This window comes from Onychomys torridus, chromosome 8 (assembly GCF_903995425.1).
Source record: "Onychomys torridus chromosome 8, mOncTor1.1, whole genome shotgun sequence".
Classification (NCBI taxonomy): Eukaryota; Metazoa; Chordata; class Mammalia; order Rodentia; family Cricetidae; genus Onychomys; species Onychomys torridus.
This window is the reverse complement of record NC_050450.1, coordinates 65,283,047-65,310,020: the sequence shown is the minus strand read 5'-3', so window position 1 is coordinate 65,310,020 and position 26,974 is coordinate 65,283,047. Positions and strand designations below refer to the sequence as shown.

At 46.9% G+C, this 26,974-nt stretch overlaps 1 protein-coding gene across 1 annotated transcript; it reads right to left on the bottom strand.

Annotated features, from left to right (window-relative positions):
* Positions 1-374: 374 nt before the first annotated feature.
* Positions 375-23,500, bottom strand: Slc6a4 (solute carrier family 6 member 4). The gene is made up of 13 exons (XM_036197200.1): positions 23,046-23,500; positions 19,865-19,999; positions 19,511-19,730; positions 17,986-18,124; positions 16,759-16,893; positions 16,310-16,413; positions 14,686-14,813; positions 13,600-13,712; positions 12,858-12,989; positions 11,386-11,485; positions 9,320-9,420; positions 5,369-5,536; positions 375-1,077 (listed from the first exon to the last, which is right to left on the bottom strand). The coding sequence occupies exons 1-13, from the start codon at positions 23,392-23,394 to the stop codon at positions 1,003-1,005; spliced, it is 1,899 nt and encodes a 632-aa protein (XP_036053093.1). The 5' UTR covers positions 23,395-23,500; the 3' UTR covers positions 375-1,002.
* Between the last annotated feature and the right edge of the window lie 3,474 nt (positions 23,501-26,974).

Below are 26,974 nucleotides of genomic sequence, written 5' to 3'. Positions count from 1 at the left end.
ACCGATGCACCCCAGAGCAAAGTGGAAGTTGGATTTCCCTATCTCCACGGGACAAATAACCTGAACAGTCAAACCCCTCAGCCATTTGAAGTAGAGCTTACACCAGATATCCAGGTGAACATGGAAGTTGCTTCTGGCCACAACCATCTTGAAAGAAGCAGTCAACTAACAGGACTAGTAGACTAATAGAAAAGGCCAGATGTTCCCATGGAACGTTAGGTTCAATGTTTAACCGTGTGTGTGTGTGTGTGTGTGTGTGTGTGTGTGTGTGTGTAGGAGACAGTGGAGAGAACAGATGGCCAAACACTGGATTGTCACTGGAAAAGATGATAGCAGAACATGCTTCTAATAACACATACACAATGATACACATTGAGTAGGTAGAATTTGTTTAATGTAAGAAAAATTAGAGGACGCTTATATCGTTTGTAATGGACCCGGAATGTTGGATCCAGGAGTACACAGACAACAATGTAACAGACACAAATGTTCACACATCCACATCATTTATTCAGTTTAACATCTTTACATCTTCCTTTCTTGACTTCACAGCAGCACATGGGATAGAAGGTTCTAGTACATTCCGGCTATAGAATTCGATGCTACTGAGAAAATATATGACTAGCAAGACATCCCTGTTTTCTCTTAGATGCATTCATGGACAATGAAGACTTGAAGCAAACAGATGTGAGAGGAAAAAAAGATACAGGACTTTCACAGACTTAATTCTAAACCTAATGCTAACTGATGACTTCGTCACCTCCTGTGCTCCCTCACATGTCCAAAAAAGGCCAGTTCACTGTGTCACATCCATATGGCAGTATGTCCAAGAGATTTCATGGAAAGAAGTGGCTGGAATCCACAAGAGTCTGGGCACCATAGTCTTTAAGACCGTGTCTCCATGAAGACCTTGCATCATCAGGCTTGGCTGACAGGGGAGAAGTCGAGGTGGGGCTTGTTAGAGCTGAGAGGGGCCTGGGAAGCCATTTCCTCTCTGGTGTGTTACACAGCATTCAAGCGGATGTCCCCACAGGGAATTTCTGTTGGTGTCTCAGGAGTGATACTTTTAATAATGCGCTGTTGGGAAGAAAATGCAATGTTATTTCAACATTATTATGAAAACATCAAATAGTATTTTTTTAAAAGATTTATTTATTATGTATACAGCCTGTATGACTGCAGGCCAGAAGAGGGCACCAGATCTCGTTACAGATGGTTGTGAGCCACCATGTGGTTGCTGGGAATTGAACTCAGGACCTCTGGAAGAACAGCCAGTGCTCTTAACCTCTGAGCCATCTCTCCAGCCCATCGAATAGTATTTTAATGACATTTCATTAATAAGTTGGAATAGCCTCATTGGCCTTTAAAAGAGAACTTCCCAACTTATCTAATATGGGTAAAAATGGCAGAACTATAAGCATCTGGAGAGCCAGTAGGACCATGTGACATGAAAGAGAGAAAGTAATCCTTCAGTAGAGCCTTGCAGGCCATAGCACAACAGACTTTAAAGAGCTATGGTTGCCAGAGACACACTGAGCTTAGAGACGGACAGACTGGATTTCAATTCTCTCTCCCCTTGGCCATAGCACCGAGTGCCATGAGCCACTGAAACCCATCCCTTACCATGTTGTAAACTATTGTTGACTAGATAAAAATATAATTAAGATTAGTCTTAATGGAGCTATGGTACCCAGGACAGAGCTAATTAAAATGTGTGGAAGAGGCAAGCCCAGTAAATAACATTATAAAAAAGTGTTTGGCTTTATGCCTCATCCCCTCCTATATGTACTGCTGCCCTTTTGGCTGATTCCCCCAAGTTTCCAGGCTTAGATATTATTTAATTTTGTGTGTGTGTATGCATGTAAGGAGCATGAATGCCAGTTCATATGTGGAGGTTGGAGATGGCTTTCAGGGTTCCTCCAACTTAACTCTTCTACCTTAGTGGTAAGAGCCATTTTGCCAGACCACCAGACTATTACTGATCTCAAACTTTGCCAGGCCCCAGCCTTCTGCAAGATGGTAACCAGCTAATCCAAGAATGGAGCATTGCTGACATCTTCATAAACACATGCTCACTAGAGACCATCTCCCATTATCTTTGTGTGGGTCAAAGGCTTTCTGCAATGATGACAGTGAATGACCCCAATCTTGAGCCTTCTAGGCTGCTAATGCCTGTGAAATCTTCCCAAATGAGACCAGTAAATAAATAGAGCTTATTCTGTACACAGCAGACTTACGCAAGTGGTCCCCAGCTTATAGTGGGTTACCGCAACCCATTTTTCCTTTATGATGATGCAAAAGTGATATCCATTCAGTAGAAACTCTGTCCTGAATTCTGATCTTTTCCCAAGCTAGTGACATCGCTGTCTCCTGGTGCTAGGTAGTGACAGCAAGCCACAGCTCCTGCCAGCCAAGTGCTCATGAGAATAACAGTACTGTATTATGTTGCTAGGCTATGATGTCCAGGAGGTTAGGTGTATTCATTGTATTTTTTACTTAATGATATTTTCAATTTATGATGGGTTTATCAGGATCTAATGTTAGGTGTATTCATTGTATTTTTTACTTAATGATATTTTCAATTTATGATGGGTTTATCAGGATCTAATCTCATTATAAAGCCAGGAGCATCTGGACATGACCAGTTCCCAGCAGAGTTCAGACATTTACTTTTCCCTTAAATTTACCTTGGTCTTTTTTTCCCCCAAAACCAAAATTTTATATGAAACTCCTCTTCCTCCCAGAGTGCTTCTGAGTGTCAAATCTGGCCATTAACAAATAATGACCACCTGACAAGGCCAGCCTTCGGGAGGCAAGAGCATCACTGCAAGATTAAGGCTAGTCTAAGCTACAATAGTGAGATTTTTCAGAATAAAAAAACTCCCTCCAAAAAAATCAAACATCTATTTTCCCAGGAGTACTTGGGGTTGCGGGGAGGTCATGGCATGCTTCACCACTTGCATTAAGTACACACAAGAATAGCTCAGAGGTTAAGAGCACTGTACTGCTCTTTCCAGAGGTCTTGAGTTGAATTCCCAGCAACCACATGGTGGCTCACAACCATCTGTAATGAGATCTGGTGCCTTCTTCTGGTGTGCAGGCAGACATGCTATATACATAATAAATATTTTAAAATCTTAAAAAAAAAAAAAAAAAAAAAAAGCAAAGGTCTCTGAGACGTCTCATGTAAAGAAAAGCCTTGGAGTTTCCGAACCTAGCCCAGCAGTATCACCATTGCTGCTCCAGGGAACTGCCGCTCCTCAGACACGCTCTAGTCCAATGAGCACATTTTACTGACGGGAAACCACGACCCAGAGGTGAGTGCTTTTCGGGGCTGACTAGATCCTTTCCTTAACATTCCATGGGCTTTACCAGCTGCTTCCTGGAAAGCCACCGTCTCCCAGCCGGTGGCCCATGGTGAAGATGACCTTGTCATCTCACCTACCAATGGGTTTGAGTTCTGTCACTTATACTCTTTGGGGTGACATTTCCTTGTAACTCACTGAAAATTTGCAAGAAAGACAAGTAGGTGCATCCTATGACAAAATGATGACATTTGTTAAGCTCGAGTTCCTACTTCTGACCCTGGCCTCTGGGTTTGAAGCAACAGAGGTCATGGAGCCTCTCAACCGTTGCTAAAGCGTAGCCTGGAGGAATGAATTTAGTGACTCTGGGTCTGAGAATGCCTTGCTGTAGAACAACTGTCTTGTCCTCTTTGGGAGGAAAGGTGATAGGATTGGTTTGGTTTGATTATAGAAATTTGCCAAGTTTTCTTCACCTTGAGTTTAGTTTTCCTACCTAAAAAAGGAAATGGATCCAGTCATTCTCAGAAAAAGATGTTTGTCTCAAGTTCTCTTATGAACTGAGTATGCTAGTGTGATGGCCTGTGCAATATAGAAGTTTTGCTTATTAGAACCCCCAGGCTAGTCTACCTGGGTCCTCGGAAGCCACCTGGCTTTCCCCAGATGGTACCCTTCACCTCTGAGCTCTTCCATGCAAATGCAACAATGGACCTAAGACTCTCCTGGTGTGACACTCATTACTGTGTGTAATAAATGTAACATTTAAAACATTTCAGCCAGGCAGTGGTGGCATATGCCTTTAATCCCAGCACTCGGGAGGCAGAAGCAGGCAGATCTCTGTGAGTTCGAGGCCAGCTTGGTCTCCAAAGCGAGTTCCAGGAAAGGCACAAAGCTACACAGAGAAACCTTGTCTCAGAAAAAAAAAAAAAAAATTGGTTCTGTGCAAGTGAAGGGACACTGACAGGAATCTTAGGAGCGGAACCATGAACTCGGGCAGCATGGCATGAAAATGCCACTATTGTCCCACACCTTTAACACCAATTTCTGCACCAGCAAACAGTCAGCTCAGAAGAGGGAAACCACATCTAAAAAAGCAAAAATGCTGGCCAGAGAGCCAGAAACTCTGGAGAGTCCCTGAACTGGGTTGTCCTCAGACAAACCACTGAAATGATGACTTTGATGAGGTTATCCACACCCTTGGTGGGTGTTCTAGTCTATCTATAGCACCTGTGCCCGTTCACCTCCCCAGGTCCCCTGAGTGCAAGATGAGATGATCTGAAGACAGACACTTGGGCACGTTTGGTAGGTACTTGATAGTCAAACAGTAATAATCATTTCTTCTAATATGGGGGTAAATGGCTCCAAAGGCCTGAGCTACAACTTTGATAACCTACTTGGTTGGGAGAGTGACAGTTTTTTAGGCTAAAATTATTATTGTAACATCCTTATTTTGTGATGTTCTTCAAGATGGTACTTGACATATTGATGTGGAAAAACAAAACAAAGCAAAACATGACCATGGCACCAGGCACGGTGGCCACACCTTTAATCCCAGCACTCAAGTGAGTCCCTGTCTCAAAAAAGAGAAAGGAAAAATGACCATGGCTCTTTTAAACCATGAACCTTCACTTATCTGTGCCCTGGATGTCAGAGATGTGTGGTCTATGCCCAATGACAAACAGCAGGTAAAGTGGCTGATAAGCTTAGGAAGCTGTACACAGCCCAAACAGAAGACTGCAGAGCACCAATCACTTTGAGACAGGGTCTTATAGAACCCAGGTTGGCCCCCAAATCACAGTGTAGCAGAAGACCTCTACTTCCCGAGCGCTGTGATACACCAGGCTCAGCTCACTCTAGTCACTGTGTTTATGAGTTGTGTCCTGGTGATAAAGGCAGCCATTTAATTGTCTCTTCCTTCAGTGAGGTAGGTGAAAACTCAATAAATATATAAGACTATGAGCCTTCTGGTGATTTTGTCTTTTGAATAAAACATAACAAGAGAATTACTTTCTCCACAATTATCCTACTTAACACACACACTCACTCACTCATTAGCTGGCACATACCTCCTTAAGTGTCCCTGGAGTGCTGATCAGCCGATAAATGATATACGTAGGGATGCAGATGATAGATGACGTCCCTATGCAGTAGCCCAAGATGATACTCCAGTGAGGATAATTATATTGGAAAAGCCGCAGTTGGGGTGGGCTCATCAAAAAACTGCAAATGATGAACTAAGACAAATTCCAAGAAACAGTGAAAATCTTGAGACCATAAACACCAAAGAGCAAATCTGAGATTCTACTGGGGTATATATCCTAGATGAACTTATTACTAACGTCTGTACCAAGTAGAGAACAAATGAACAGACAGGTCCATTTCTTGCTTGGGTTTCTTCACCTCAGGGCCTACCGTGGAAACTACAAGCTACAGCAACCCTGCCATTATCTCCAAAGTCAGAGAGATGTAGTGTCTCCTCCTGCCAAGGAGAAGAGACTGGCCAGCAAAGAGGCGACCTGGGCAGCCGCTCTGTTTATCTCTGCTCTGTTGTGTGTCCTGGCCTTCACTGACTGTTTGAGGTGTGGTTGATGGAAGGTGCCTTCCGTCTGGAGAGAGAAGCTGAGGAGTGCTCTGCTCTTGGGGAGCCTCCCCGCCTTTGCTGTCTCTGCCAGGCTCTGCAGCCTGGGGTTTCGTCACCATGGGCCTGCAAGGATGCATCCCAGGACTAGTGACAGTCTGCTACAGGCCCTCATCGAAAGGAATAGTGGATGTGGGAAAGCGCTTAACACACTCTTCACTTGAAAATCCTATGAATTTTTTTACAAAAAATTTGAATCTCTTCTAACACCCAACTTACGATTTTCTTATTTTGTTTGGTTTCCAGAGTGAGCATAAACGTTGGGTTTTGTCTAGGAACCACTATGCCGAAATCACTACTGTACTTTATTTAATTTGAATTTAGTGCCTTGTGCTCCTACAGAAGACACTAATGTGAATTATTTGTGTAGTTAACCATCTATTTATATCTGTTTTTCCTTTGTCTGCAGGTAATAAAATGGGAAATTGTTAAGTGCACATTCTTCAGAGCCATGCTAGCCTGTGTCCAGGAGGAGGGCTTCAAAAGAGGAGCCCTGTCAATCACAAACCTTCCTCCTCACAGGCTTCCCAGCCCCAGACCTGGCTACCAAGGAAGGTAACTGGAAAAAGGGCAGAGAAGTTCTGTCAGGAGCCTCCTTGACAGAACTGGGCTATCTCGCTGTCAGGTTCGTGAAATCAAGTTCCAAGCTCCTTAGTCAGTGGCTCCCTCACGGAACCCAACCTCTTTTCTCAAGCAATCTATTTGTTCGATCTTTCTTTCTTCTTTTTTGTAAGTTAGTTTAATGAAAAAGAACAGTTTTAGTAAGTTACTTGTTTACCTAAAGCTTTCCCTATAAAGCTCTGGACAGGGGACCTGTTCATTCCTCTCCATGGGGTGCAGAAGCACTAGCCTTAGGGGGAGAGGGGTGAACATCCCTGGGATGGTGGAGAATGTGCCTTCGCTGGTCTCTACGGGGGTGTTGGCCATGAGCCTCCAGAAACAAATAAAATAATAATAATAGTAATAGTAAAAAGCCCAAGGCCTCCAGACCCAGACAAGAATGAAGCATATGAGGTGCTCACCTCATGTGTAAGGGGAAGCCAAAATATTTTAGTATAGTCTGTCAGATAGAGATAGGACCCGGTGGGGACAGACCAGGGTTAGGCAAATGATGTGAGTCACACAGGTTCAGGGCCAGTTCCAGGTTTGATAAAATGTTTTTCATATAGCTTTTCTGTATTAATTTAAACACTGCATTAAAATAGTATTTCTCTTGAGTACTGATGTATGTTATGTTCCCTGGTATGTCTCTTTGCCTCACCCTAGTCTTGGCCCGGACACTGTTTCCTTGCTGGGTGGGGAAATATGAAAGCACGTAAGCAAAAATGTACCTTCAGGGCATTAATCTAACATGACTTCTTCCTCTGAGAAACAAATGAACGGATTTAAGTGGATTATCAAGAAGCAAGGTATTAATACAAGTTAAAACCTATTTATGTCAGGACTTCAGCTTCTGGTCAGAGTGGACCAAGAAACTCAGCCCAAACCTCTTAACATGAAAGCAACTGAAACTTTGCCAGGTGCATGAGCACCTGCCTTCAATCCCAGCACTCCAGAGGCAGGGGGATGGATGTGAGTTTGAGGAGATCCAACAGAGCCACTGGGCCGGGAAGTTTGCTGCTCAGGGCAAATGTTTATGAAAGCTTCTGGAGTCTAGAGCAGTCAGGAAGGGCTTCTGGGAACAGACACATACAGTGCCACAGAAGCAAAGATAGCAATTGGGCCATCATATAAAACTTAGTCCTGTTGGGCGTGGTGGCACGAGCCTTTAATCCCAGAGCTCAGGAGGCAGCAGAGGCAGGCCTGATCTACAAAGCAAGATCTGGGACAGGCAGGATGCTTACACAGAGAAACTATCTCAAAAAAACAAACAAAAAAACCCCACTTAATCCTGAGAGGTGTTAGTGGTGGGAGGGAGTGCAGGTTCTGTCTCAGGAAACTCAGAACACATAGAGATGAAGAGTCTTGTGTGCTAAAGAAAGGCCTGAGAGGTCTGGGATGGCTCAGATGCTCTCAATAAGCTGAGGTGGGCTAATGAAATCATATAACCTGTCCTTTTTTTGGCTCTAAAGGATCAAAACATGACCCCACCCAATAAAGTTATATATAAATGAAAAAAATTGAGAAGCAGACCTGCAGTGTGATATTTTGTTTGTGTTCTGACAAATAAAGCTTGCCTGGAGATCAGAGGGCAGAGCTAGCCACTGAGTTAACCATAGAGAGACCTTGCCATGATGGTTTACACCTTTGATCCCAGCACAATTGGGAGGTGGAGACAGGATCTCAGTCTGAGGATTTGTAGAGATAAGAAGTCTCTAGTGGCTGTTTCTCCGATCTTTCAGGTTATTACCCTGATATCTGACTCCTGATTTTAATTGATAAGACTAATTGGGACCTGGCTTCACAGTCCGTGTTGATGCACACAGCTTGGGTTTAGCCCAGGCTGCCTCAGCATGCACTTGAGAGATTCATCTTTGGGCAAGAGAAAGACCATTGGAGAGGAGGTGGCAGGGGCACATAGCAAGATGGCAGTGACTACTAAACACGTCATGAGCTGCCCTTAGAACTCAACTTTCTTATCCAGGTCCTTTGACAGTGAAAGAATTCTACTTTTGACTTGTCCTAAACTTGGGGACCTTTGTGTGTGGTGTACCTCCTTCAAGGTACATAGAAAATTAAGCATGAAATTGCTAGAACCTCTCTCAGGGCTTTCCTGAGCAATAAATATGTCTTTCCTTTGGTCTTCAATAATGTTTGTCAAGTGATTTTAATGACACTAAGCCTCAATTTCCTTAAATGTTAATCAGTACAACAAGCCAGGTGCAGTGACCCTGGGCTTGTGTAGAGTTCCAGGCCAACTGATCTACATATGGAGACTGTCTTTAAAAACAACCCCCCCCCCCTTTCAGAGTTATCATAAAGATTGAAAGGGCAATGGGTGTAAGTTTGGTGCAAAGTCAGCTCTGGCACTTACTGCTGGGTAAAAGTCATTGTTGTTAGTAGGGATCACTAGCATGATCTCCTGGATCCCTCAAGGTCAATGTCAGAAACAGTGGTGGGCCCAGCTGCTGGGAGGTCCCTGGGCAGTGGGGCTTCTTGGAGGACATAGAAGTGCTGAGTTTATAAACTGAGATGCGCCCCTCAGGCAGCATGCTCTCCCGTCTGTGTGTTACACTTCAGCAGCACTTTGTTTTGTTTTGTTTTTCAAGACAGAGCTTCTCTGTGTAGTCCTTACTGTCCTACAGACCAGGCTGGCCTTGAACTCAGATTCTCCTGCCTCTGCCTCCCGAGTGCTGGGATTGAGGGTGTGCGCCACCGTCTCCTGGCCTTATTTCTTATAAAGAAATATCTGGAACAACAAAACAGAAATGACACTCACCAGGAGAAACAGAGGACTGATAGCTACCCAGCAGATCCTCCAGAACCATCCTGGACTGAAGCCCAGCATCTCCTTCACGTCACTGCAGAACTGAGTGATACCTAGAACAGCCCAAAGGAGAATTTGACTGAGGCAAGATCAGCAAGAAGGGGAGGGGGGATTCCTCCCTGAGCTCTGGTCCTTCTTCTCCACATGAGCGGCTCCAGGGAGATGGGGGGGTGCATTACAAAACTAATTTTTTTTGAAGATTTATTTATTTATTATGTACACCAAAGAGGGCGCCAGATCTCATTACAGATGGTTGTGAGCCACCATATGGGTGCTAGGAATTGAACTCAGGACCTCTGGAAGAGCAGTCAGTGCTCTTAACCTCTGAGCCAGCTCTCTGGCCCTAAGTGATTTTTATAGCAAGCAAAATTCACAAAGCCAGAAAGTTGATGGACACCTAGGGAGGAGCCAAGTCCCCCGTTGGTGCCCACATTGTTATCCTAAGATCTCAGCCTAGATTTGATGATAGTGTTCATTGTAGGAAGGAAGTCATTTTATTTAGGAATAGTGAGCCTGCCTTGCAGAGACCAACTTGGACTACTATCCACTGGCAACTTTCAAGGAGACTCTTTTAAAGATTTATTTTATGTGTGAGTGTTTTTCCTCCACATTTGCATGGTGTCCACAAAAGAGGCCAGAAGAGGGTGTCAGGTCCCCCCAGAACTGGAGTTACAGACAGTGGTATGTCACCATGTAAGTGCTGGGAATGGAGCCCAGGTCCTCTGGGAGAGCAACCAAGGCTCTTAACCACTGAGCCATCTCTCCAGCTCTTCAAAGGAATCTTTTAACCACAACATTTTTTTTTTGTTTTTTGTTTTTTTGAGAGAGGGTTTCTCTGTGTAGTTTTGCGCCTTTCCTGGATCTCACTCTGTAGCCCAGGCTGACCTCGAACTCACAGAGATCCACCTGCATCTGCCTCCCGAGTGCTGGGATTAAAGGTGTGTGCCACCGCCACCCAGCTTAACCACAATATTACTCATTCATATGCCAGGTCAAGACTCAGGTGCTTCTGGAAAAGATTACCGGCGCTGATGTGATGATGCTCACTGACAGGTGAGAGCGTTCGATGTGACAATGCTTCCAGCTGCTTCCTCTGGAAGTCTGCGGTTCCGAGGGCAGGTCTCTACAGTGACTTTGAACTCTGTCCTCTGAATTAGGTCCTGAATCAGTTCCCAGAACTCATAACAGGTGACTCACAACTTCCTACAAGTCCAGCTTCAGGGAAGCCAGTACTGTCCTCTGGCCTCTGCAGGCTGCTACACTCACACACACATGCAATTAAAATCTTCAGTTCATGTGCTCACCCCACTTTCTTCACAGTGCACATAATGACTATGGAGATAAAGCAATTGATCATAGACATTGGAAAGCAAATGCATTTCCAGAATGAGATGTTTGCTTCTTGATAATACAACACATCTCTGAACTTGTGTTCCTCAAGTTAAATGCCTGTGCCCTCCCCACCCCTATTCTGGGCTCATGGGACCTCTGCCAAAAATCTCAGCTCACTTCCTGTACCTCCTCTCACCCTTGTCAAAGTCCATCCCAGGACAAGAGGGAGTGACCCGGGTATTTACCAATGCAGACACAGTAAGAATATTCTTGCCTCATTAGTAGACAAGGGCCTAAGCTCTAGCTCGCTGCTCTGGAGAGGGGTCTTGCTCGAGAAACTTAAATCCAGGGCTCTCTCGCAGTAATCCACTATACAGTCATGTCTTAAACCACCACTGTGGGTAAACTGGCTGACTTTAGCTTCTCTCTACTGGGTAAATGTTTAAAAAAAAGAAAAAATCAGAGTAGAACAATGTTCTCCCTCAAGGGTGTGGCCACTGTGGTCCAGTGTGGAGAAAATGATGGACTGCTACAGAAAGCCCTCCACTCAGATTATCTTACAGACTCATCAGGAGCTTACACTTGACCAACTGCCCCTTCCTGTCCTCTTCTGGTGAAATCAGTGCCCATCTCTATGCAGACTGAGGCTAATACAGAAAGAACCCTCCCTGGAAGGGGCTTCTTACCATAGAACCAAGACACAGCAACGGCTTCAATGAGTGCCACAGTGAGCACGGCGGGCCCAGTGGCATACTCCTCCAGCAGCGTCACCACATATGCACCTCCCTGGGAACGAGATTACAGATGTGGTCAATGGTCTTCTGAGGTACAGCCACTCATTACAAAGGCCTGCAGAAGCTTCTGAATGGAAGGTGACGAGTGGGTGATTCTCCCTCTGGACTCAGTCTAAAGTACCCCAGGCCCGTCTTGTGGAGTGGCCTTTGAATGTGTGTCTAGCTGACATCTTACCCCATGGAGCACATTTCTTTTAAATGATGCTGAGAACCGAACTCACAGTCTGGGGCGTGCTAGGCACTACCACTGAGCCCTCAGCCCCTAGCTCATCCTTGTTTTACCCACCACACTGTAAGAGACAGACTCTGAAGGGTCTCTCTATCCACTTTCAACTCACTGAATACTTTCTAGACTCAACCTTGGAGAAGCCACAACTGGAAAGACTGAATCTGGAAGCTAGGCATGGTAGTGCACACCCCTAATCCCAGCAGTTGGAAGGCAGAGGCAGCCTTGTCTACACAGTAAAAGAAAGACAAAAAGAGCTGGGCAGTGGTGGTGGACGCCTTTAATCCCAGCACTTGGGAGGCAGAGGCAGGCAGATCTCTGAGTTCGAGGTCAGCCTGGTCTACAGAGTGAGTTCCAGGAAAGCACAGAGAAACAAAAAAACAAAAAGAAAAACCTTGAATCTGGAATGACCACCTTGACACACAGACACGTAGGTCACTGTTGTTTGCCTTCTTGTTCTAACTTCTGACCCCTCTGAGACATATGCAGCCCCTTACCCTGACCTACATAAAATGTTGGAGTCATTGAGGTCACGGCTTGAGCCTGGAGGACACAAGCCCATGATGTCACACTATCTGATGTACACTTTCCTGTATTTGCCTTGGCTACTAAACAAAGATACAAGGGATGACTGGAGAGGATCTGACTTCTTTACATGGCAAGTTCTACAGGAGACGAGTGTCCTGACATACAAGACACCAGCCTGCAGACCAGGACACCAGGGCAAAGCACCCCTGAAAGGTGGAAATGTCTGGAAATGCAAATCCTAACTGCTCTCCAGGTATTTTTGCCAAGCCTGAAACATGACTGGATCTGTTGTGAAACACTAAGCCTCCGCCCCCTCCCCTGACCCCATGCTGTGCACAGATCTCCCAGGAGGTAATGTGGAAATAACTTCTCATTGGTGACAATTTTTTCAATGCTGAAAATTGAACCCAGGGCCTCACATTGTGCTAGGCAAGCAACCTAACACTAAGCTGCATCCTCAGCCCTTGATAAGCTTTGTAACAGTGCTAGCCACACCCCTTGAAGCCCCCAAGTGAGGACACTGTGGAAGTGGAGGAAAAGGATCCTCTTTGCTTGTAGAATACTGGTACCCTAGCAGAGGCCACTCGGAGGCAAAGGCCCTGATACTCACAGAAGTCAGTGTGAGCAGGGATCCCAAGACGCAAGTAATGACCACAATGAGCACGAACCACTCGCGGCGCTTGGCCCAGATGTGCGGAAATTCATCCAGTACTGCCGTTATCACGCCTTCCAGGCCTGCAAACTAAAAGATACATGCAGATGGTCACAGTGGTGTCTTGGGACAAGCCTGTGCCTCAAGGACAGTGGACAGGAAGAGAGATAAGACTACCAAGTGAACCGTCAAGCTGACCAAGACTAGTTCGCCCACTCACTGGCACGTGAACAAGGTTATTTCCATCTGATACCATCATCAGAACCCATCAGTTAGGACACGCAGGCAAATACAGTACACAAAACTTCAGCACTTGGTGTGTCTGGGATCGAATGGTTGCCCCAGGGCCAGCTCAATGCCAATACCCTCTCTCCACTAATAGTTACAAGTCTCTGAGCTGAGCCTTCAGGTGCCATCAGGAGTCAAGAAGGAAAACAAGGAATTTATATATGCTGAGCCCTTTGTGCCAGGCACTTCCCCTACATTATGCCAACAAGAACTCTCTACTGTACCCCGTGCAAAAGGCACCATTGCTGAGAGGAGTGGACAGGGGGACGGAACGGGGAGGAAGTGGAGGGGGAGAGGGGAATTACCGGGAGGTAGCGAACAGTACCAGTGGGGGTTTGGGTGAGAGGAAGTTGAGTCTAGCCACTACCAGCTCCCTCTCCCTCTCATCTGCCCATGTTGCACCTCTACTCACCGTGCTATCCAAACCCAGAGTGATGAGCATGAGGAAGAAGATGATGGCAAAGAACGTGGCTGCTGGCATGTTGGCTATCGCCTCCGCATATGTGATGAAGAGGAGGCTGGGGCCTGAAACAGAGGGAGAGAGGAGGAGGACGATGACGAAGAAGATGAGGAGGAGGAGGTAGCCACGGAGAGCCATCCCACCAAGCGATGGCAAAGTAGACCGGGGCTACTCCAGAACTTTACAGTTCTCACCACGGCACTCTGCAGGGAGTCAGGCTTTGTCAGAACCAAAGCCTTCTTCACCCACCACACCTGACATTTTGCAAAGCCAGGGAGAAGATTATCCACCTTGAAAACTGTGTATCTTCAACTCGGGAGATAGAAGGGACTTGAGACCAGGACTACTCAAGCTCCAGTATGTGACAATTCTGTGTTTCATTGTCAGGGCCAGGACTGCCGTATCTGAGGTACCTTGTGATGTCCTCGGCTCCAGAATACCAGGAAATGGAACAAGGAGCTCCTGCTATTTCTAAGTCACCCCTTTTTACATTTGGGGGTGCTACGGTATGAACTCGAGCATCTGAACACCATAAGCAAGTGCTCTACCACTGACCTACACACCCCCAGCCCTTAAAGTCCTTTTGAGAGTATGACAACCGCTTTCTCAAAGCACCACATCGGCCCAAAGTGCAAACATTTCTCAAGGCCCTGGGCTCCATCTACTTGGTCTCATTGCTTTAATATTTGGTATGCTTATTTCCCATGAAAACATTAAGCAGTATGGCCACATCAGTTAAATCTTATCTCCCCACAAGGGAAGTTCTAAGGACTAGTGGTTTTTTGTTTTTTGGCTTTTTTTTTTTTTTTGCCTACTAGACTGGACCATACCACAAGATCATCCCAGTGCCCAAACCCACTGATTTTAAAGCTATCACACAAGTCATATTTTTTAAGCCCACCACACACTGTGGACACATTCACCAGGGCAATTAAGTTTCTTTCAAATCTTTGAGAATGTAAAAGAACAGTTGGAAAGTTTATGGAATTGATACACTTCAGATCTCTAGAAATACGTAAACAGAGCCCTTGCACCTACCCGCATCTTTGGCCACCTCAGATACATCTTCATCCCTCATCTCAGCCATGTAGCCAAGCACCGTGAAGATGACAAAGCCAGAGACGAAGCTGGTCATGCAGTTCACCACACTGGTCACCAGGGCGTCTCTGCAGTAGAGAACACAGGCTCCCTGAGATGCTTCTGTTAGGGAGTCTAAGAAACACGTGTCTGTGCCTCTCCTGCTGAGACAGGCCTCCATGCCCAACCTACCCCCATATCTCCCAGATCCCTATCCCCACACACTGTGGCTACCACACTCAGCATGGGGAAGGCAGGTCAGGAATGGTTTAAGACACGGTCATAAACCAGGTACCGTAGCATGTGCCTTCTTAATTCCATCCCGTGGAAGACTGAGTGAGGCTGATTGAGGCAGGGGAAGTGTGAGTTCAAGGCCACAGAGCTATGAGCCACGGAGCAAGATGTGGGGGAGGAAAGGCTGACCTCCTGTGAAACAGCACAGCATAGACCTCTCCACTTCAATCAGGAGAGGCAGTGCCCTGGAGCGGGCCCTTAGCTGGAGTGGTCCACGAAGGGGCTTTGACCTCACATTTGTGAAATTAAATTTTAATATTATCTTTCAATAAAATCACAAGACTGCCAAGGAGATACTTTAAGACTTCATTACATAGCTTTAGCTGGTATCCCAACACAAGGCCTTAGAGGGTGTGTGAACTCCTCCCCCATATTTAGAGAGAATAAATTCCATAATTACTTTCATAATAGTATAAATGAACTGCTGGGCATTGCCATCCTTACAGGAAGATTTAATGTCTGAGGATGATCAGTGACACTCAGACCAACATTAGTGCAATGCTCCTGTTTTAAAATATGGAAGCATAATTCTTTCACTACCGTGGCACTTGTTTGTAAGCTAAAATAGTTCAATCATTATACTTATTAGAATACAATATTATACATATATAAAGTCAGTTTGAAACCTTTGTGAAACATATATATTTGATTTTTGCTTTTTCAAGACAGGGTTTTTCTCTGGTATAGTCCTGGCTGCTGTCTCAGAACTCACTTTGTAGGCCAGGTGAACTCACGAGATCTGCCTGTCTCTGCCTCCCAAATGCTAGGATTGAAAGTGTATGCACTACCATGCCTGGCTAATTGTAAAGTATATGAACTACTGTATGCTGTATTTTTTTTATAATCTTGCTATAACATTTCCTTGTTTTGTTTGCTTGTTTATTTTGTTACTTGTCTTGTTTTATAGGCAGGATCTCATGTAGCCAAATCAACATTGAACTCAGTCTGTAGTTGAGGCTGGCCTTGAACTCCTCAGCCTTCTGTCTCCTCCTCCCAAGGGCTAGGACTATAGAATATACTATTACCCCCAGCTAAGAATTTCTTACTTTATATATATGACTCTCACAAAACAGAAGTATCTTGGAGGCTTTCTCTACCTCTGAATAGCCTGGGTAAATAGAGACACGGCCTGAATGGGCACTATGACCATGGGTGAATGGCCAGGGGCTTGTGATAACCCTGAGGAACAATGCCTTCATGGTGTAGGTCTAGATGGGTTTGAGACCATTGCCCTCCTTGGCCTATCTGTCACTCCATTTCCAAGCTTCGCTCAGCAGTCCCACATACTCACTGGTAACAATTGTTGTTGAACTTGTTGTAGCTAGCAAAAGCCAGGAGAACCCCAAAGCCCGGGCCAAGAGAGAAGAAGATCTGAGCAGCAGCATCCACCCACACCTGGAATACAGCGGGAGAGGGCAAAGGATGAGACCCGGGCTGTCGCCAAGCAAAGCAACACCCCTCAGGCCTCCGTGCGGCTGTACGCTGGGCAGAAGCCCATATTTCCAGGCCCACGTCGGGGATGGCCACTTCTTGGGTGAAATACATGTGGTTTCTCCTCCTAGCATTTAAACTCAGTCCTGCCCAGTGGCTCAAGATGCCGTGTTTTTAGTGCGTGTATTTCTGATGTGTCTGCAGACTTGCACATTCAATTTGAGTTGTCCCTGCTGTCCTGTTTGAACGAGAATTGGCTTTATCTAGTGAAAATCAGGCAACGGCACAATGTTTCCCTCAAAATCTCACCCCTGTCTCCAAGAGTTTCTGCCAGTTGGGTTTCAAGTAGAAGACAACCCCTTTCCAGGCTCCAGGAAGGGTGGCTCCCCTCACCAGCAGGATGGACAGAACAACGTAAGGGAAGGTGGCTGTCACCCACACCACCTGGAATGAGAAACAAAAACACAGGTTACTGTCCTACTGTCCCAGTGACAGCAAAGAAGGGAGACGCGGTGGCAGTGTCCTTTACTACTGAAGACCTCTGGGAATGGGGGTCCATTTATTCTGTCACTTGAGGAGGTAGAGTGGCCTGGCAGAAGGATCTGTACCTTCAAGCTTGAGGCTGGGGGGTAACATAACTACTGTGATTCTGCCATTTGAGACACCGAGGCAGGAGGATTCCTATGAGTTCATGGCCAGCGTGGACTACATAGTGAGATGCTGTTCTGAAAAAACAGACAGAAATAACAAAACCCACTGCCTGCAGAATCAGCTGGCAGCGGGCTGCTGGCTGGTCCTCCCTACCTCTGAGCCTGTTCCACATCGGTACAGTAGGGACCAAATCTGGCAGCAAACAGAATTAGCCAGTGTAGAAAAGCTCTGGATAGGGCTCATGATTTGTTTTCCATAAAGTATGGCCAATATTAGCAACTGAGTACACCACTAGGCTAAAAGAATTTTGAAACACACACACACACACACACACACACACACACACACACACACACATTTGTATGTGTATACATGTATGTGTGGAGGTGAGAGGTTGACATGGATGTCTTCCACAGTTGGTCTTCACCTGACTTTTTGAGCTCACAGAGCCTGAAGTTTGCACATTCAGTTAAACTGACGGGCCAGTAAGCCCTATCCCAGGGGTCCTCCTATCTCTGCCTCCTGACCTCCCATGCTGGGATCCGGCCATGCACTGCTGTGAACAGCTTTTTATATGAGTGTTAGTGCTTCTGTGGCAAGTACTTCCCCTCCTGGCCCACCTCTCCAGCCCCATACATTTCCTAATAGAAAGGGCCTGAATTGTACCTTCATTTAATTAGTTGCACTTACATGTAAATGATATTAGTTAATTTCTAGAACCTGCTAACAGATGTGATGAACACAGTTATCATAAAATGTGTTTGGTGTTGAGGGCAAACTGATTTTTCTCCTGCTCAGTAGCTGTCCAGGGTAATAGTCTTGAGTTTTTGTGACATTGTGGGGTCCTGGGTGGTCCAGGGCAAGCAGCAGCAGAGTCTTCCTCACCTTGCCAGATGTTTTGACTCCTTTCCAGATGCTAAAGTAGATAATGGTGAAGATGAGCATGATGCAGAGAGCAAGCTGCCAGCTGATGGTCCCCAGGTCCTGGAGTCCCTTAGACAGGTGGATCTGCAGGACATGGCGCCTGGAGTGATAAAGAAGAGTCCACAAGAGAGTCACCTGAGCACATGATTGTGACACCTCCAGAGAATAGTGGACACTAGCAGGAGCCTCAGGAGGGGTGGGAATGGGCCTTGGTCATCCTGAAAGAGCCCTGGATGGCTCTGGGAGGAGCATTCAGCCCAAAGCCAGACCTCCTGCCTCTTTTCTTCCACTGTCTATAACCAGAACCTTTCAACTGGCATGCCTGGCTTCCCAGTACATAGGAATTTCTATGTAGGCAAGGAGCCCTTCACTCTAAATTGGCTCTGTATTTGGGCTACTATTGCCTAAAATTCCTGTGTTAAAAATACTACTGGGCTGGAGCAGGGCGGTGGTGGCACACACCTTTAATCCCAGCACTTGGGAGGCAGAGCCAGGCGGCTCTCTGTGAGTTCGAGGCCAGCCTGGTCTACAGAGTGAGTTCCAGGACAGGCACCAAAACTACACAGAGAAACCCTGTCTCAAAAAAAAAATTATATATAGACACTACTGGGCTAGAGGAATAGCACACTAGAAGAATAACTGTCTAGCATGTGTAAGACCCCAACTTTAATCTTTAACACCATAAGAAAGAAAAAAATATCCTAGATTCCCCAAGCATCTTTCCAACTGTAGGTCCCACTCACAAAGTCAGCACACCAAATCAGGAAAAAGTTTTGAACAACTGAGGCAATAGGGTGTTTGGTTTCCATGGCAATTGGCAGGAGGAGGAGAAGCCAGCAAGGAGGGTAGCTTTGATGCAGAGGAACAACTTTGAGGAGTGAAGGTAGGGTCAGTGCGGACATGGTGGAGCAATTTGGCCTGACGTACGGAGACAAAGAAGGGTCAGTTTACAGAGCAGTTGGGAACGGTTTCCTGAGAGTCCCAACTCTAAATCCTGGAGGGAGCGATGCTGCCATCCCTACACTCACATTTGTTCCCTAATCCTAAGCAGCTTCACCTCTCAGAAATCTACCAGGAGGCAGGGAAGGGCTCGGAGGTCCCACCCATCCCTAAAGATCCACCATCAGTCAATGTTTGCTGGGATAAGACGTTTTCTTCAGTGGTGTAGCATTGATAAGTTGCCCATGCTTCCAAAAGCAACCTTCATTAAACTCATGGGTCACCAGAAAGAATAAAGAAAAATATTACCATAGAAGAGGAGCAAGTTAGGAAGGGGATGAGGGGAGAAAATAACAATAGGGATGAATATAAGCAAAATACGTTATAGCCATGCGTGTCCATGTCATAATGGAACCTGTTATGTATAGTTAATATATGCTAATGAAACACTTCGAAAGAAGTCTACCAAGAGAGGGGTGAAGATGCCAAGCTCCAGGGGTGTATGGCCTGTCCTTAACAGACCACTCCCGCCCTTGCGTGTCCTTACAAGTAAAACTCCTCAGCAGGGGACGTGGAATGGAGTGTCCAGGTGATATTGTCCTGGGAGAAGTAGTTGGTGCAGTTGCCGGTGTTCCAAGAGTTCTTGCAGCTGGTCCAGGGCAGCTGGTCCGTGAAGGAGGAGATGAGGTAGTAGAGTGCCCAGGCAATGATGGTGTTGTAGTAGGAGGCGATATAGAAGGCAATGATGCAGATGGCATAGCCAATCCCTGGACAGTGGGCGAGAAAGGCCACACTCACAGGGCAGCTCACACCCGCAAAGCCCGAGAGATTACAGAACTAAGTCCCAGATCCCAGCCACTTATGTACCTTGCCCGGCACCTCCTCCCAACCCTTCAGTTACCTTTGAAAATCGGGCAGATTTTCCTCCATATAGAAATGCATCCGTTTCGGTGGTACTGGCCCAGTGCGAGCTCCATGTAAAAGAGTGGGATCCCCCCAAAGATGGCCATGATGGTGTAGGGGAGGAGGAAGGCCCCTGTGGCAGAAGGGAGACAATTTTACTTGCTGCCCACATCTGTCCCCAGATCAGCCCACTGATGTGGAGATGAGCTCACAGTAGGTCGCCTAGTCTTAGTGCCTTGTGGGAGATGGCAGAGGCCAAGTGCCCAGGTACTACCAAGTGTGAGCCCCTGTCTGGGATAGTTAGCATGACTGTTGACATTGTAGAGTCACCTGGGAAGGGAGTCTCCATGAGGAAGTCTTTTTATTTGTTTTGGTTTTGTTTTTTGAGACAGGAGTTTCTCTGTGGAACAGCCCTAGCTGTCCTAGAATTCACTTTGCAGACCAGGTTGGCCTCAAAACTCAGAGATCCGCCTGCCTCTGCCTCAGGAGTGCTGGGATTAAAGGCGTGTGCCACCACACCAGGAAGTCTTGATTGGATTGGCCCGTGAGAGACTTTCCTAATTGGTTTAATGGAGATGGGAAGCCCCACCCTGAACTCAGGCGGCACTCCTTCACCGGTTGAGCCTTGGACTGAAAGGAAAGGAAGACACTTAGCTGAGCCAGCATGCACACATGCACCTGACTAGCTTCTTCAAGTTCTGCCATCTAGAATTTTCCGTGGTGATGGACGGGTAACCTGGCACCTTGAGCCAAATACACCCTTTCTCTTTAAGCTGTCTTTGTCTTGGTATTTCACTGAAGCAACAAGAAATGAAACTCAGATACTGTCTTAGGGAAAAGCAAAAACAAAAACAAGCCAAACAAAATACAAACCAAGTGAACAATCCAGAAAGAGGAGCCTGAGAGAGGGATGGAAAGAGGCTGGGCTGGAGACAACAGAGCAGGGGCCAGGACTGTGGTGGGTCTGGGGTCGTTCAGAGAGTCACTGACTCAAGTTTGGGTTTTAGTAAATTCGAGGCTTTCTACTTTAAAAAAAAGTCTGACCAGGCCCAAACCAGAGAGAATTCTCTAGGGAAGTCCTGGCTATTGTTAGCCAAAGGATTATAAAGACAAAACCCCACAAAGTTATACTTCTGGGGAGCCAAATGAACTCATATGCTGTTTGGGTGCGGGCAAGGCTTGATTTTATAACAGACGTCCAAGCAGGTGCCTCAGCCATCCAAGCAAGCAGGCATTTCATACAGTAGCAGAACTTAGCAGTTAGCCTCTTCAATTTTGTGACCCGGTACCTTATAAGAATAACTGAGTCAGTAAAATATTTTGCAACAATCAGAAAATTTTAAGAATAGCTCAGCTGCACCAGGAAGGGTCCATCTTGGGCCAGCTGATAGGGTACATGCAAGGGAGGAGCAGCTTCCTCATGGCTTATACAAGTTACAAACAATCGAGATGTTTACAAGCCTAGCACAGCACATTTATCCTCTAAACATAAAGTTCACCACCACATGGAGAACTCCACTTTTTGTCTGAGCTCTGATTGCCTCTTGCATTGGATAAAGGTGCCACGGGTTGGGGATTTAGCTCAGTGGTAGAGTGCTTGCCTAGCAAGCACAAGGCCCTGGGTTCGATCCTCAGCTCCCCCCGCCCCCCCCCCAAGAAAAAGATGAAGATGCCAGCAGAGTCACATTACAGTCACAGGTGACTCTAAAAACTGACCTCCAGATTCGAGGGTCCACCCCAGGCCTCATGAAGATGTCCAGGTGTGGGAACAATGCTGAACTGCTCGGTGATCCACACAGATGTAACCATCTATAATTCATGGAACCAGATCCTCCTTCATGAGTATTACCTATGACTCTAGACTCTTGACCACTGATATTTTGACTGTACGTCCATAATTCCACTAAGCCAGAATAATTACTCACAGGCCATCACTGTTTGAGAACATGGCTGGAACAAGATTGCTCACCTGCAGCTTGAGATTTAGCCCAAAGGGCAAGTCAGCTGTGATTTCCCCTGATAACCTTCCTGCCTAAAAAGTGCTTCACCCCTAAAATCCTAGTCAATGTGACTCAGAAAGGACCCTGTAATTACAGTTGCTTTGAGCAAACTCGGCTTGAGAATCAAAATTATGCTGTGTTTTTATGGTGGCCCTCAACTCATTCAAAGGATTTACCCAATTGGCTTTATAGTAGGAAATGTCACCAAGGATCCAGCCCCTCATATAGGCTCAGGCTAAAGGTCCTGCCAAACAGGAGATAAGAAGAATATGATCTCCAATCCCCCACGTGGGAGGTGAGCAACCTCCCATGACCCAAGGAACTGCCTTCGTAGCACAGAGCGGCCACTAAAAGAAACTTTGTGTTAGGTCACAGAAGTCTGGATGTCATAAATGGATTACCTCCCAGATCTCACTGTAGCTGCCTCTCAAACAGTCAAAATACATGTCCACTGATTTGCTCTTGCCCAGTGTCCACACAGAGGGTCAGTACCTACTCACCCGTCCCCCCCAGTCTGCTCTTCTCTCTCTCTCGGGCTCCCCAACTCACACACATACAGTCAACAACGTAACTACTCTAGGACCTTAGGAGTCACTAGAATGGACAAGACAAGGCATCTCAACACAAGTGATGTAAATGTAGCTGTGCATGCTCTGGGGTTGGCACTAATGTCATCCTGAGGCTGGGTTCAGCTTTGGATCACATCAAGTCTGACGACTTAAGACTTTGGACCTACACTAGTGCCATTCTCTGACCTCACACAAGCCCAAAGTCCCAACAGGGTCTGGAGCCTGACAGGCGCCTCCCACTGTTTCTTCCCACAGGCCCTACACCTCAGGACTCTGCCTGCAGGCTTCAGCACAGCAGTGTTCGCCTGCTTCCGACTCACTAACAGAAGCCTGACAACCACGGACAAGAAGGGAAGTCCTTCAGCAAATGCAGCACAGACAATAAACCCCTGTGAAGCTCAGGTCCCGCTTCACAAACCCAAAACCCCACACAGGCTACCTTAGGCTTTTGGCTGAAAGGAGACTTGACCGGTATGAAAGCCTAGGTTTCACCTTCTCAGACTCACGACAGCTACACAGGACAGTGAAGACATGACTTGTCCTAAGGCTTCCCAAGAGGGTCTACAGCCCACCTGGGTGGGAGCCTCTGCTGGTGGCCCATGGTACTAACCTCCGCCATTCTGGTAGCAAATGTAGGGAAAACGCCAAATGTTGCCCAGGTCCACGGCGTAGCCAATGACAGACAGGAGAAAATCCATCTTCTTGCCCCAGGTCTCTCGTTCCCCTTGGCGAATCTCAGCCACCAGGGTGGTGGTGGTGGTGGCAGCTGGGATAGGGTGTGTCGCTTCGTCTCCTGCACTCGTGCTGGGAACTGCAGAGTACCCATTGGATATTTGGCCAGGCTCTGCCCTGTCCCCTGGGGTGGGGACGCCCTTCTGTAGAACACCATTTTCTTGACAGTCCTCTCTGTCCTTGCATGCTGACAGCACTTTTGGAGAATTCAAGGGTGTGGTCTCCATCCTGCTGGTCAGTAAATGATACCGATGCCCATCCGCCAGTGACCCGAACTAAGTCTTACGTTTGGCTTTGAGTCCCCTCCCCGTGTTATGGTGATCAAACTGAGCTCTGTTGAAAAAGCATACAGAGAAAGGAGAGAGACATTAGGGATTTATTTGTTTGGGGTCTTAATCATTCATGGTTTTATTTTTTTGTTTGTTTAAGAAAGGTCTCACGCTGTAGCCCAGGTTGACCTTGAACTTGCAGCAGGGTAGTCCTTGGGCTTTCATTGAGGCCCTTCTATTTCAGCTTCCTGAGTGTGGGGATTACAGGCTAAGCCATCTTAACAGCTCCATCGGATAGCTTAAATGATTTTAGGTGACGGGGTTACAAATGCTTTTATCTGTAAGCCAGCCCATTTGCTCAGAGTCCATAAAATCACCTAAACTTTTCAACAAGTGGAGGGTGTCAAATCACCATCAAGTAATTTGAAAAGGAAACAAAACAAAAATAGCAAATCATCAAGACTGCACACAGGCTTTACTTAAGGACCAGCACTTGCGTCACTCAGAAGGACACAAATGCCCCCTGTAGTTTATCAGTAACCCAGAGGAATGTCAATGTCAGGAGAGGTTCCCTACACAGCCACAGAGCCCTGTCCCCGATGCCATGCCTGGAAACAGCAGCACAGCCAGAGCTTCTATCTGTCTGTCTGTCTGCCCGCCAGAAGAGACAGTCCTCTCCATTTACACTGAGCACCTGATGTTAGATTTTACATCCAAGGTAGTCCACAGAGGAAAAGAGAGGCAGAACACCACCCTTGGGCGGTGCCCGAAGCTCTTTAGTCTGGGTCCTTTCTCACCCAGGACTGGCTCCAGGAAGATTCCAGCTGCTTGTAGCTGTGTCCCCTCCTCCCATGCTCTACCCTTCATCCTTCCCAGCGAGTCTCTGCGGGTCCCAGTGGCCCGGGTCTGTCCCTACGCCTCACCATTCATACTTCTTGCCACTTGCCAGCAACACTGCAGCCATGAACACGCCTGTGTGCTTGTCCAGCGGGTCAAGGAGAAAAGCGTGCAGGCCACTGAGCCCAGACTTGCCTGGTGACCCTGTTCTCACGCACCCCTGCAGAAGGCTGGACCCTGGCAGCTACACCTTTATCTCAGGGCCCAGGGGTGCAGAGAAGCAGCTGGGATCTCTTCTGGACTGAGGATGAGATTTCTACACGTGGAGTAGAAATCTGAGCCCTTTTGGACTTTCAACCTCCTGCCTGCTATAAACTTCGAAGCAGCCGAGACCTTCCTTTCACGCTCCTGACAGTTTAGGAAGGAGACTGTGCCTCTGCCTCGCTAAGATCATGTCATACCTTTCTAGAGATGGACTCTTAGTGCTTCTCACAATGGCAGAGATCCCACCCCAGCCTCAAAGCCCAACTATGGGAGGAGAGCAAAGGCTCAGCTCCTTCCTGCTAGGGTTTTCAGGAAACCTGATATTTCCCCTTTCTTTTCCTTGGCTTCCTCAACAGGCAACCAAAAAGCTTGGGCTGGCCTCGAACTTACCATTGTATATAAGGATGACCTTGAATTTTTCTGACTTTTCTGCACACTGGGCAAGCTCTCCACCAACTGAGCTACATCATAACCCTCTACAGCCCATAACTCTCTCTACAGACAGATGTGAAGACAAAAATATCATGAGGGGCTAGGCACATATCCGAGTAGTAGAGCATTTGCTTAGCATACGCAGAGTTCCCACACACATACACAGAATGAAAAACCCAAACACACGGTGGATATAAATATTGACAAAGAGTAGACACAAGCACCAGGAGATGAGAGTAATTAGAGTTTGTGCTCAATGTTTTGTTTTTTTAACTGTAAAGTGGAAAGTTTGGGTTTTAAAAGGGTTGATTGTTGCCAAAAATATTTAAAGAAACAAGGGATAATTGGGTTACATGTAGATAGGGTATACATGCATATTGTATGAACATGTCTTTGGGTCTACCCTGCCCAACTGTTTGGCCCCCACTCCTCCCTCAGACTCAAGGATGCAAACACCACTGAGAAGAATAAGGATTTCTGACACACCAGTGGAGACAGAGCCTCATCCGGCTCACTTGTGCCCATGGCCAGACTCTGCCTGCTCTCCACTGTGTGACCTAAACTAGACTCGAGAAAGACCTTTTTCTTTGTGGTGCTAGAGAGCAAACCATGGCTTTACACATGCCACATACATGCTTTACCACTGAGCTAGAGCCCCAGGCCTGATAAACTTGAAACATAACCACATATTCCCTCATCATCATTTGTACAAACATTTAGATTTGTGTGTGTGTATGTGTGTGTGTGTGGGGGGAGGGTGCTGCTGTAACAATATATAGTTAAAGAGAAAAACTATGTTGAACTTGAACTTGGTTTTCCACACTAAACACAGAAAAGCCTGGAGACCCAACGGGGTGTAGAAAGTGTCCCTGGGGGTGAGGACGGCATAGAGCTGACAGCATCTGCTATTGCGTGCCCCCTATTCTCTTCTGTCCTGCCTAGAGGACTGCTCCCCCACACCAATGCCAGAACTTTTCTCACACTTAATTTCGGGCTGGAGGGTGGGTCAGCTCAGAGGACAGACCCTGGGGAAGGGAAGAGGCAGCCACGGCCTCACGAGCCAAACAGGTGTTTTTGTTTTGGTCCCCTTGGGCATCTTGTAGCAAGGATGGAAGCGTGGGGGTTGGTGCTTTCGGGGGCAATGTGTATTTCCCAGGGGGCCAGAGGCTCAGCCCCTAAGATACAGGTTCATTTCTTGGCAGCCATGACAAGCAGCTCCTGGAAGGCTGATATCCTAGTCTCTATTTTTATCTCACCCATCATAAAGCTCTAGTTTCCTGAAATATCTGCCCAGTGCTTTCTAACTTGACAAAAATAAAATAAACCTGGTCTGAGCATCCCTCGGGCAACAAGAGATGCCAGTTTGCTTCTCCACAGGGGTGGGTCTCTATCCATCAGCTTTACTTTCTAGGGTTCTATTGCGCCCCTACTTTTGATCATAGCACCTGGGGTACAAAGTTACAACCCCTTGAAGCCACAGACCAAGCTCTCATCAACTCATTCCCCTGCCCTTCCCAGTTAGCGCAAAACCCCTTCCAGCTACCAGTCCGGCTCCAGAAGGCACCAGGCCTGGGCTCCCTCCTGGTGATCCCCTGACTCCCTTCTGACCTCACTGGTTGTCCAGAGCCCCACTCTGCCTTTCCCAACACCTGCCTCACATAACAATGGTTGAGAGCAAGCTGGTCCAGGGTTAAGAAGGTTGGTTTCTAAGAATTCTCTCCTGAAAGCTTTTCTAAAAGATATTTTTATCCTGCAGGGTAGGGAGACAGCAAAGGAGGTCAGTATTACAGTGCGGACCTCCTGCTGATGGGCTTTGAATTCATCCATGGACGGAAAGTGCCCCAGAAGCTGCCCTCACCACATAAGCACTGTGATCCCAAGCTGGGCAGGTAGCCGCTTGTGTGTGGCACCTCAGCACCCAACTGTGCCGTGAGGCTACAGTCTGCTCCCACCCCCACACCCAACACCCCACGCCCCACCCCAGGGGCAGCTTGGCAGCTAGCTG